Raw genomic sequence first — 13243 nt, forward strand, 5'->3', positions numbered from 1 at the left:
GCTGCCATCTCTCCTTTATTCCCTCCCTCTCTCCCTCCCTTCCTCCCTCTTCCTTCCTGTTTCCCTTCTCCTCACCTCTTTTACCTCTGATTAAACTAAACCAGAAAACCAGTGCTTTAAAGCATAGGCTTATATACAAACTCAGTTAAATATTACATTAAATAATGTGTGTGATTTCTTTGTGCTCCTCATGCTTTGCCATCTTATATTACCCATGCACTATGATATAAGTAGTGTTATAAGCTGAGGAAAATACTTGTTTCTGATTGGCTGGCAAGTGTGTCTCAATGGTTTGGCCACTTTTCTAAATCACTGCATATGGTATATTAAGCTGCAGGTAACCATAGCAACGATATTTATGGTTAATATTATTTTCCTTAGTAGTAAAACCAACCTAACCACTGATTAAACCAAGTACCAAAAAACTTCAACAAAATGGATGATTTCAAAACAGACTGCATTTTAGTAGGTGGTCATGGTATGCTGTATGAGTGATAATGCACTGAGAAGTGTTTTGATGCAGAAAATAACATTTTTTGAAATCAACATAATAAGGTAACGTTCAAGTCAATACTGACTTGAAGCATGAGACGGGAGGTGTTAAAGGGGCACACTTCAGAAATGTGAAAACAGCTGTATCATGTCTCCTGTGGCTCTGGAAGGGGCTTTCCAGAGTTTGAAAAAAATAACCCTGATGATGTCATCAGGGTTATCTCAGGTTGGGCTTCAGACTTAAAATTTCTAACAGAAAACTTGGGGTACAAACTTGAAAGTGGGCATTTGGGAGGCAGGGAAGTAGTAATGAAAGACACTATGGAGTAGCATTATGGAATAAATGAAGGATCAAACCTAGAGAAATCTGTAATCACGGTAACGGTGCGTTTCATTCGGTCGCCTGTCAGTGGCGTCATTTGCGCATGCGTCGGCATTGTGGTTGTCTGCCAGAAACTGTCATAAATGGACTTTTTATCCAGTTTTAAGCCACATTTTTACGATGCACTCTTTAGATCTTTGTCGTTTTTTAACTATATATTTTAACCGGATGAAGGATTTTAGTCAGTGGACGTCTGGATATTAAGTTACCAGAGAAACAAGCTGAGCAAACGTTAGCGGCAGCTCGGCTCGCAGCCCCTGTGGTACGTCCTGATCAGCGTCGGAAAAACACCGATTTTTAACGTGAAACTGCTTTATTCAGTGTTTTTGCCGCTTTTAATCACCTGGTCTGTTTGTTTTGGAGAAAAAGAAACCTCTGCGGATAATTCAGCTCCGGGTAAAAACCTCCTGAGTGATGAACCCTGAAGGAATCCTAACCGGGAGAAGCTGACTGCAATGAAGGCAATGGTGGTGAAGACAACAACTCCCATGGTCCCACGCTACTTCACGACGTCATCAAACTACATCTTTTGTTATTGTTTTGATGTGAGAGACCCCTAGTGGCAGTCGCACATACTGTGCCTTTAAAAAAGCCAAAGGCAACTTTTCAGCTAATGCACAATGATGCGATATTACACATCAGGCTGCTATGTAATCATTTATTTGTTTCCGTTGCTATTTATTTCATATGTTTCCTTAAATGACTTACTCACATATTAACCTCTTATGGGAATTCGAATAAATACAGCAATAATGTGCATTCTGTACAATTTAGTTTTTCTGTTTCATTTAGCTTATCTAACTCATTGTAACTATAAATGCTTGGTGGGAAACCCAGTTCAAATATGTGCATGAGTTATGTTTGTGGGAACATATAAATGGCTGTGTGCATGTGTTGGTGTGATTTCAGTGTCAGTGTATTAGTGTCAATGTGTGCACAGGGATTAGGCTGCTATCAGTGAAGCTCTCCCTGCCTGTCAGGATTTAGGACGGGCCTGGACAAAGAGGCTGATTTCAATGTAAATGCAGCAGCTGAGAGGACACAGCTCTCTCAGTGGGATGACTTCCACCCTCCGCACGCACACGCGCACACACAGAAACACCATGAGCATCCAGATCAGGATGCACACATGTCAAAATATTTCCTGGCATAGTAAACACATGGTGTTCAGCCTCCATCTACTCCATGTTTCAGTAGCATGTCGATTTTGTATCAAGAGATAAAATGCTGAAGATTCTCTTAGAAAGCTGGAGATTACTAGTTGAAGAGTTGATGTGTCTGGCGTGTCTTTGCACCTGTCAGTAATTAGAGATATAATCTGGTCGGAAGCGCTGTGTTGTGGCCCTGTGCTGGCCCTCACAATCCAGAGTCCATCATTAGGCCTACCATTATCCTCATGCCTGGCCTCTGCTCCTCTCATTACATGCAAATAGCGCAGCTTTATCTGAGTAGTGAATGAGACCCCCGTCTCTAAAGAATGGGGCACCCTCCTCGCCCACTCAAAGCCATTCCTCCATCTATTACTGCATTCTCTGCTCCGATGCGGACAGCACAGATCTCATGGCGTCAGTGTTAAAAGAAAGACTGTGGTGGTTGGAGGGATGCAGATCAGTGTCAATATGACTGCTTGATGAACAGCTGACGATCAAATATGCACACTCTTAGCCTGCTGTATAATGTTGTACAATATAAATATGTGCTTTAAACACTTTAGTATTTTGTTCTGTTTTCTTGTGCTATATCACTATTTCATGGTATTCCCACTTTTCAGTACTAATTTGACTTATAAGATATTTTTAGTACCTTTAAAGAGGAAATAAAGAAAACATTTTTAAGGTTTAAAATCTACATAAAAATACATTAAAATAAAATATCCACCAATTTTAGCAGCACATTAGCAACCATAACATGTTACAGCTAAAGAAAAGGCTGTAGAAAGAAATGGAAAACTAGCAAGAGACAACATGCAACTTAGTAGGGATGCTACCCTTTACAGCACTAGCATAGCTCTTAATTAATAATTTTTGACATACTTACTATCTCTATACTATACTATAATTAATTAAGTCTTAGTAAATCTCAATTGGTGTTGAAAAAGTAGAAAACATTTTTGAAACGAGACCTAATTGTACATTTTTGTTATTAGTTGCCTGCATATGTTTTAAGTAAGTTAGTTTATTTAAGTGTAACTACTTGAACATCATAAGCACTGAATTTCCATGTCAAAAACACTATTTCATCCACAGAAATCTGGTTAGCATGTTAGCATGCTTTCAGCCCTCAAGTACGAAAGAGAAAAAAAAAAAAACACATTCTTGTTCTAGGCACACTTAGTCATTCACTGCCACACTTCAGACTGAATGCCACTCTTCCTGAAATTCCAGACATGTTAAGATATAAGACCTTTAATTTCAAAATGCTAATTACTTTTTTGGGACCTGCAGTAACCGTGTTCCATTGAACCAGTCTTGCCATTAAGATCATTCAAGTTTCACCTCATGTACGCTTCTGTATGCTTTCATTTTTTTTGGCTTAAGAATCTGTGGAACTGCATGCTGCTGCTGCTGCATACTGTTTGTGTCTGCTTCTTGCATGGTAATGAGCACGTACCTGTCAGGCAATCATGTGCAGGATGCTGCCTCAGGTCAGTGTTTGCTGCCACAGGATGCCTTTCCATGACTGTTCCTTCGTGCACACACCTGTATGCTGTCCCCGCTCTCTGTCTGCAGCTTGACATTTGGTACGGTGAAGATAGAAGACACTGCAGGGGGAGAAGACGCAAGCGGATTAGAAGTATGTAGGCTGACAGGAAGAAGAACATTTCCAAGTGAGTTGTTAAAGATAGAGACGGTTATTAAAAAGTGAATATTTGAATATTTATTTGCAGTGGAGAGTCTTTTAGGGTTTCAATAGTTTTGCCATGAGGGGAAGGATCTTTAAAGGGTATTTTAAATTGCAACATGAGACATTTTAACATTGCTCATTTATTTTTAATTTTGGAACATTTAGATAATTGCTATAAACTAAACAACAAAACGATCACCGTCAACATGGCTGCACAGGCGCTAATTAGAGTTGCACAGGAAGTTGCATAGAAAATACTCAGCAACGGGACCCTTCCGTGTGTAATGTTTTTAAAAAATGAAGGAAAATTGTCTCATCAGTTTCTGTTATGTCATATATATATATACATAACCTGAACTAATCCATAACCCTTTGCAGCTTTGGTACTAGGCCCTTCCTTGCATTTCTATTGTATTTTACATAATAGGGCATTTAAATGGTAGATGTAATACAGCTGTGCCAGCAACCCCTAAAAGAACCTGGAACTCACTGGAACACTTGCATTTAGTGTCATCTCCTGAACAGTACCCTCATTTAGTTCCCAGAACCCAATGTACCCAAAGCGTGGGGAGAACAGTGGAAACAAAAGCAGAACCTGTGACAATAAGTCAAGTTCCTACAGTGGAAAAAGGCTTTCTACTGTGGCTCTCAGCGGGAATTCTGCTCTGCCGCAGCTCGCTGGTCTGTTGGGGTTGGTTAGGGTTGGGGTTAGAAGCCCAGATCATCTCCCGTTCTACGCTGGTAACCAGAAATCTGTACTATAATCCTGGAAATATAAAAAGCTTCCTTCCTACTGGTATCATGTTACATCAGGAGAAAATTATATTTCTTCAGCCAGAAAGAAAATATTCTGGAAAATCTACCCGCCAATGATCGACCTTATGACTCAGTATTAACTTTGATGTAACAGAATTAACTAATAATGACCCCATTGATGAATTGCTTGACTGGTTACATGACCGAAATTTATGTTCAAATATTTGTGTGTGACTAGCAACCAATGAAATAGAGTTACAAAGTGGAAGGAGTTATTTCGGTGCCCCTGGTTCTGGAAGTAAAAGAGCTGTTCATTTTCTGGATACATACGTAGTGGTAAGTGACTTCCGAACAAGAGGATGGGCATGAAACTCTCCCGGTTACATCCTCAGTACAAAAGATTAACAACTGCATTAGAAAATGCTTGGTTCTTTGATAGAAAGTCAAAGGTACACATTATGTACATAAAAGTTAACTATGACAATAAAGCGTTTTGAATTTGTAAAGTGTACCCATGGATGTACAGACAACAAGTTCGTCTTTTTTTCTAAATGGATTTATGGACGTTCTTTCGCGATGAAAATCAGAGAGAATGATACAAAATATAAGGTACACTGAATCTAAACATATGTGTATCATGTCTGTGTATGAGTTATGACTTCGAGAAGGAGTTCAAAGTACCATAACTGCCTCCATGAGCTGTGTGTCGCAGCCGCTGCTGCTGCTGCACCTGCTGACCGTGCTGCTGAACTACAATATCTAACTAGCTGCTCTTTTTAGAACACCAGCATGCACCTGTCCCTTTCACCTCACAGTTTAAAAACTTCTATGGCCAAGGCTCATGGGTATCGTAGTATTTAGAGCTATCCGGCGTGCCAAACCGACAGAAAAAACATGGTGTCTCATAAACAAAGTTGGAATAATTAAAACTGTTGGCCATAAGATAAACCTGAAGCATTGTTTTATTATCCAAGAGAGTCCTGTGTTCTTATGTTGATGGACATTGAGGATATCATTAAAAGAAACATACAGAAGAGTAATTCAGTGTGAGGAAAATACTTCCAGAACCAGTGGCTCCTCCCACTTCGATCCATGTAAATCTACCAGAGACCAGAGAGAGGAGGAGTTTTTCCCCCGAGGCTTCTGCTCTCACTTCTTGCACTGCCAGACACCCACACACTCTCAGTGAAATCAAATTAAAAATGTCACAATCCAGTCCGCACAGTAACAGCAACCTCAGGAGCTCAATTGTCTCAATAATTCTGTCATTGTCCCTGGTAATCTGTCTGGGTATTGTCTGGATAAATCCATAATACACATGACAATAGAGCGCACAGTTGGGCATAGAAAACATATTGTTCATCCCTACAGGGATAACATGGGACATTTACTTGAAATGTTCATCAATTTCTAAACCATCTATGACATTTTTGTCTTGGCCAGTTTATCTTTTAGTTGGTTTGTTTCAGAGTACTGGTTCTACTGGAGCACTGGATGTTTTAACTATGGAGCAGTATGCTTTTTCTGGGCTGTTCCCATTGGCTCCAGTCTTTCCTGGTGGAAGAAAATGATTACCATGCTGCGGTTGTAGCCAAATACTCACAACTGGAGTAATTAGCTAGTTCTTTATCTCACATCCATTTCTCATTTGAGAATTTTGACACATCCGTCCCCCACGTAAGTGCAAGCTGCAAATCCATACTTGTCTTCCACACACATATGGAAGATACTTTGTGTTTATCAACTCCTGTCCTCATTTTATGAAAGTGTTTTAATTCATTCCCATTCTTCCCTCAGTGGCTCTGATGCTTTGCCTGTGTGTCACATGTACGTGCAGAAAGGAGAGAGAGAGAGATAAAGGGAGAATGGAGAGAAAGAGAGAGCGAGCATGACAAAAATCAAAATGAGCCATCTCTCTTCTCTCCCTCTCTTAGTGACCGCCGCTTTCTGATTCTTTTCAGACATGACAACCTGCTGGGTGCTGATAACAGGATTAATAATGCTGAAAAATCCTAATCGGTGGGAATTAAAAATGGAATTCTCCCATTAATATTACCACCATGTCAGAGGCAGCACACACTGGTCTGCTGAGCAGACTTTTCACATCACTAATGAATAACAGCTTAAGGGATTGGTGATGTATGTATATGTAGCCTGTCAAATACTATGGATATGCAGTCATCTCTGACATACTTTCATGCAATAACCCAATTCTGTAGGATTAATTGAAATATAGCCTAACTGTGAAGCTTTGGCTAAAGCCTCTGACTCTTATGCCCGAAATACACACGGGAAATCAACAGTATTAAAAAAAATCTGCTTCTAAAATGAAGATGTGTTGAAAGCTAAGATGCTATGTGTTTCTGAGGTACTGTGTTTTCAGAGGTGGTTCTCTTATTTAAAGACTGCCTCAGTGTGCTGTTGCTCTGGGCAAACAACAAGTCAGGAAGATAGAAAATCAAACTGAGCATGTTGCTGCGGCCAGCAGAGGTCCAGCTGGGCTAACTGTCCCAACGGCATCCACATAATAAGACAGGCTTTCTTTGCATGAACAAAAACAACACCAGGTCCGCTGCTCGCCGCCGCTTTTACAGACAGAGAGAGACTGAGACAGAGAGGAGGAGGATACTGTATGAGCCAGTGGAGCTGAGGGAGCTCAAAAAAGAGAAAGGAAAAACACAAAGGAGAGAGAGGGAGTCGAAGCAGGAGAGTGAGAGTGAGAGACAAAGAAAGAGAGGCCAAGTTTCTGACTGTCAAGGTAACTATAATTTTAAGAAAGCAAAAATAGATCTTCTGCACATTTATAGATATTTTCCTCTTACTGGATGTAATTAAACGTTACCAGTGAGTTCTTTAAAGAATTGCAATTTTTTCTGCTGGTTTGCAGTTTTTAAAAATCACCTACATTTATTGCACAATAACCAAAAAAAAGTGCACAGCGCGTTTTCTGAAAAGCAACTCAAAATGTAGTCATTTTTGGGGCACAATAATCATCCAATTAAATCATGTTATTAACTATACTATCTATTGTGTACTAATATACACTATACTTTACAATTCGATATTCTGTGACTTGCGCTAAAACTTGAGCCCCGTTTTTGACTGCATTTGTTTACAATTTGGCAAATTGTCTCCATTATTAAAGTATGCCGAATGATCTATTAGCAGTTCCTGTTTGCAGCGGACCCATGGATGTACAGACAACTTGATTACTTTGATACTGAAGCGCTAAGGGTTTAAGTACCTTAACTGCCTCAATGAGCTGTGTGTCACAGCCACTGCTGCTGCTCTGCGGGCCAAATCAGCAGCCAAACTACAATAACTAACTTCCTGTTGCTTTTAGAACACAGGCATGCACCCGTCTCTTTCACCTCATGCAGCATCTTTGCCTCATGTCTCTCCCTTCGTGCCCCCATGGGGGCATACCATAATCACAAAATACCTGTAATGCACTTATGATGACCTCTGAGCACTACTCTAAGTAAATTCCTACCAAAACTTGGTTGTCACATTGAATATTATGACCTGGCAGGTCATAAATTACAAGCAGCACCTGTAATGTATGACCTGCCAGCACAGACAGGTGGTATAAGAGCTGCAGTAATCGGAATGTCGTGTTACGTACTGTCCTGCAGCTCCCAGAGCCGCGGAGGAAGGTTGCTGAAGTATTCGTGGTTCAGAGCTGCCTGGGCTGACAGCCGGTTCTTTGGGAAGCACTGGAGGAACCTGGAGGCCAACTCCTCAGCATGGTCCACATAGCCCAACCTGACACGCATGAACACACATTATCAGTGACAACAGAACCATACATATACAGTTTATACAGAGATACATTAACAGAAAACAGGCAGTCAACCTATTAAGACCCATGACACCAACCACTTCGGCCTCATCCAAATATAATATAGTTATCTATCATACCATTCATTCATCCCTCTGAGAAAGCAACTGACTTTTTCTCCAATTCACAAAGCTGCTGACAACAAAACACAAGCCTTTTAATTATGCTGAAGGTTTGCTGACTCAAGAGGAAAAACACTTCTTAGACACACATGCAAAGGAGCACACACACGTTTACACCTTTCTCTTTTGAGCTTGCCTCGCACATGGCGACTGGGTCACCGTGAGAAACAAAAAGTGCTCATTAAAGTGAGAGCTAAGACCTTAGAAGCGGATTCTATGTGAATGTGTGTGTGTATGTGAATGCGTGTCTGAGCGTGCGTTCGTACTGGGAGTCACTGAACTCCTGAACCAGCCCTACCTTGCAGCGCTGAGGGGGAGAAGCAATTGAAAATAAACGAAGAGCAACAAATTCAGTCAGTAATTAGGCATCCACTGCATTAAATAAACATGATGTTATTCAGCGCAGCTCGCTGGCCCGCAGCTCGCAGTGCTCAGAGTGCCTCTCATGTTCTGCAGGCTTCTCATGGTTCGCTCCCTAGTCAAGCACTCCGACAGCCACTCCCATGGCTCTCAACGGGCATCTCAACCCGACTTATCAGCAGAGAGACAGAGGGAGGATAAATCTCTGTTCAACTCATCAACGCCACTGAGCAAAGAGGCAGAGATAAAGTTAATGAAGTCCATCAGGACCGCTCATACAGCTGGAACATTCTGTGTAACTCCACTGCAAACTAGTCTTTGTGTGAAACTACACTGATGGAGAGAGGCCTCCTGCAGTAGATTACTGGTTTAATGATATGGGTTTTTAAGGCCAATGCTGATACTGTACCTTTAGTTTGAAGCAGTCGATAGACAGTATTTTATGCAGCTATTCAATATTTTCAAAAATATACCAGGGTGACTTCTAGCACTGGTGGCACAAAATGGCAGTGAGAGGTTATTATTTGAATTGTAAGAGCTTCAATATCTAGACATTCTGCAACATGAGGTAAGCAAACTCCCAAGGCCCCAGAGTCAAGAGGAAGATTTCCTCCTATACAGAGCCAAAGAGGGCTAGCCTCTGTTCCACTATAGCTCCTGTAACTCACTGCAATCTCTCATTCAGCATTTCTTTCATCAGTCTTTCTGAAAAACATTTAGTGTGTTCCTGGGGTTTACTTTCCACATTCTAAGACAACTACAGCACTTGCTATTAGAAGTTGAAACCTTTGTGATTTCTGCGTCAAACAATGATTACTTTGTGAGCACAGAAAAAAAAAAACTACAGCTCCCATGAAAACTACAAGCGTGGCAGCGCGGGTACTTACGTCATCATGACTTGGTTTTGTCTATATCCATAAAACTCACCAACCCACTCTTCTAAAGTCATTTTTCCAATTTCTTATCTGAAATCTCTGTTGTCTAAAAACTACAGCGTTCAGTCCTTATGGGAAAAGGTGTTCGTTAAAGGCAACTAAAAAACATAAATATTAAATAAACAACGATATTAGATCATTTTTCAAAGCTCTTAGAGTATTTTATTTTATTATAAGCTGCCCAATGCAACCACAGTCTCATCTGTAGACTATGGAGCACCTCTGCAGGAGCAGTTGGGGGTTAAGGGCCTTGCTCAAGGGCACCTCAATGGTGGCAATGAGTGGGGGGTCAAGCGATGGTCTTTTTTTTCCTGTCTCGTAGCTGAAAGTTCTGTAAAATCTCGAGTGAGCAGGCCTTGTGCTAGGATTCTTTTGTCAAACTACTATTTCCAGATCAATAATGAACCTTCAAGCTCAATCTATCTGATATGATAAATATATAGATTCCATATCCCCCACAACGTGGTACACTACATGGCTCAACATGCACAACAGCAGGCTGCGCTTCAACTTGTAATAATAAAATAATAAAACTTCATTTATAGAGCACTTATCAAAACAAAGTACAAAGTGCTTCACAACAAGAGAAATAAAATACCACAGTGAATGACGAAATATAAAAAAATAAAATACACAAAAGCAATAAAATAAACAATAAAATAAACAGCCAGTTCAGGTAAAATCAGGATCTGCTTTCAGATAAAAATGTGTTTTGAGAAGAGACTTAAACGAAGACACTGACTCAGACAACTTAATTTTTTCAGGCAAGTTGTTCCAGAGCCTCGGGGCCCTGATAGCAAAAGCTCTGTCCCCCTTAGTTTTCAACCTGGACTCAGGAACAGACAGGAGATGCCTGCCCAAAGATCTCAAACTACGTGAAGGTTATATATAAGGGATTACAAGGTCTAAAATATAGTCTGGAGCCAGGCCATGAAGAGCCTTAAAAGTAATCAATAAGATCTTAAAATCAATCCTAAAACAAACAGGGAACCAATGTAAAGAGGCTAAAACAGGTGTTATGTGGTCGTACTTCTTGGTCCTGGTTAACAGCCGAGCAGCTGAGTTTTGTACAGTCTGCAGTCTTGTCAAAGTTTTTTGATTAAGACAAGTGAACAGGCTGTTACAATAATCAAGGCGTGAGGAGATAAAAGCATGTACAACAGTTTCTGCATCACTAAGATTTAAAATAGATCAGATTTTTGCAATGTTTCTGAGGTGATAGAAACATGATTGGACAAGCTTGGTGATATGTTGCTCAACAGGACACCAAGAATTCTTGCAGCAGGCTTGATATGTTTTGACAGGGTACCAGTGGATGGCAGTATTTGTTTAGTGATGTGCTGGGGCCCAATAACAAGGATTTCAGTTTTATTTGAGTTGAGCTGAGGAAAATGTATCGACATCCAATTTTTTATGTCAGTCAGGCAGTCCTGCAGAGAACTCAGCGTACTAAGGTCAGTGGGCTTGACAGGGAGGTACAACTGTGTGTCATCCGCATAACAATGAAAAGAAATACCATGTCTGCGGATTACATCACCCAAAGGAAGCATGTATAAGGAGAACAGTATTGGCCCCAGAATTGAACCTAGAGGCACACCAATATGGGAAAAGGATGACATGAAGTTATTAATGCTGACACAGAATTTCCTATTGGACAGATAAGATGAGAACCAGTCTAGTGCAGTGCCAGAAATGCCCACCCACTGCCTCAGTCTATCTAAAAGAATGCCATGATCAATTGTGTCAAAGGCAGCACTTAAGTCCAGCAGCACAAGAATTGAACACATGCCATTAAAAGGTCATTGGTGACTTTGAGAAGGGCTGTGTCAATGCTGTGGTGTTGATGAAAGCCAGATTGGAACTTTTCAAAGGTATTATTGTTTTCCATAGCAGCAAGAAGCTGCTTGGATACAAGTTTTTCAAGAATCTTCGAAATAAAAGGCAATTTGGAGATTGGGCGATAATTATCCAGGAGGGTGGGATCAACCCCAGGTTTTTTTAGGACCGGCTGGAGACAAGATGTTTTAAAGTAATCAGGGACGCAGCCAGTAGATAGCGAGCTGTTAAAAATAATTTGTAAAAGGGGCGTAATACAATCCATAACTTCCAATAAAAACCTAGTTGGGATTTTGTCCAGAGGGCTGGAGGACACTCTCTTAAGCGACATGATGTCTACGAGTTCAGGCAGGGTAACAGCAGAAGAATTGCTCAAAGAATCCCTGAGCGGGTAATCCACCTCTAAAAAGGCAGGACTTGGGGTGATATCAGATCTTATTAACTGCACCTTTCCAGCAAAGTGCAAAAGAAACTTTTCACAATCAGCATCACACTCAGCAGGGGCACAAGGAGAGGCAGGGTTAACTAACTGATCCACAGTCTTAAACAGGAATCTGGGGTTGTGCTGATGGGCAGAAATAAGTGCAGAGAAATGGCATGTTCTTGCATCCTTCACCATCCTATTATAAAGGCGTAATAACTCTTTCATGGCCACAAAGTGGACCTGGAGACCTGATTTCTTGTGCACCGTCCCTGCGCCCATAGACCAGCTCAACATCTCCAGACAGACGGGAGTCCCCACTTTAAATAGGCACAAACCCGTCTGTTTATTTTTGCAAGACTATAACATTAGAAGAACAATATGACAAATGTGGAATTTTGGACAGACTAGACAAAAGTGGTGGCAAGAGTGGAAGAGAGAGCTTTGTACCACAAAAGCAAAAATCTCAGAGTTCAGCAGCAGTAAAAGCCAGTGTCATGGTGACTATTTTTTCTTAGGTAATGCCTGCATTGAGAGTCCAAAACAGAAGGGGTTGTCTTCTGGGGAGCATGAATATGCCCAGGAAATTTTATGGCAAAATGCTCAATTGATTTTAATTCTTTCAAGTGTTCTGTACAGAAAACTTTGGTCAGAGAGACAAACAGATGGACTAAACAGTATTATAATTCTTAAAGGGGTACTCCCCCAGCCTGTGAAAACAGTTGTATATTATCTTCTGTGGCTCTGGAGGAGATTTGTCAGGTCTGAGAAAATAACGATGAAAATGATGATGCTTGAACTTGGAGACTACAAATTGTAACAAAAAGCTTGCATCATGTGGGTGCTCACTTGGTAGAGAGGGTCTAAAGAAAAGGGACTAAAATAAATCGGGATACCCGAGCCTCTTCTGCTTTAATTTTAACCATTCTTTTGGAAATACGCCTTGCTAGATTCCCTTAACTTTACGAAAATGAAATACTAAATCACTGGAGCTCCCCCTTAACCTTTAACACTATGGGGGCAAAATAAATCCTCCAATAAAGCCAATTAAACCCACAGAATCCATACTTTCTCTGTCATCAGTGGGTGTGTCTGTAAGTGAATTTAGCTTTGCTTTGTAGTTTCTCTGCAGGCCTCACCTGGATTAGAGCATGTTGGCCTTGTGTTGATGTACAGTAGGCGCACATTCCTTCCTGCTATTGCTGTCAGCTAGACCGAGCGAATAAGCACATATCTGCGGTAAGATCGATAGTA

General features: G+C 40.8%; 1 protein-coding gene across 5 annotated transcripts in view; it reads right to left on the bottom strand.

The window, feature by feature from the left end:
• cdk14 (cyclin-dependent kinase 14) overlaps positions 1 to 13243 on the bottom strand; it is a 196794-nt gene that overhangs the window by 38494 nt on the left and 145057 nt on the right. For all 5 annotated transcript variants that reach the window (XM_044208669.1, XM_044208671.1, XM_044208670.1 and 2 more), the window contains 2 exons: positions 8100 to 8239; positions 3485 to 3635 (listed from right to left, as the gene is read on the bottom strand). In XM_044208669.1, coding sequence (XP_044064604.1) covers positions 3520 to 3635; positions 8100 to 8239 — 256 coding nt within the window. In that variant the 3' untranslated portion in view covers positions 3485 to 3519. The remainder of the gene's footprint in view (positions 1 to 3484; positions 3636 to 8099; positions 8240 to 13243) is intronic.

This window comes from Siniperca chuatsi, linkage group LG9 (genome assembly GCF_020085105.1).
Source record: "Siniperca chuatsi isolate FFG_IHB_CAS linkage group LG9, ASM2008510v1, whole genome shotgun sequence".
NCBI classification, from domain to species: domain Eukaryota; kingdom Metazoa; phylum Chordata; class Actinopteri; order Centrarchiformes; family Sinipercidae; genus Siniperca; species Siniperca chuatsi.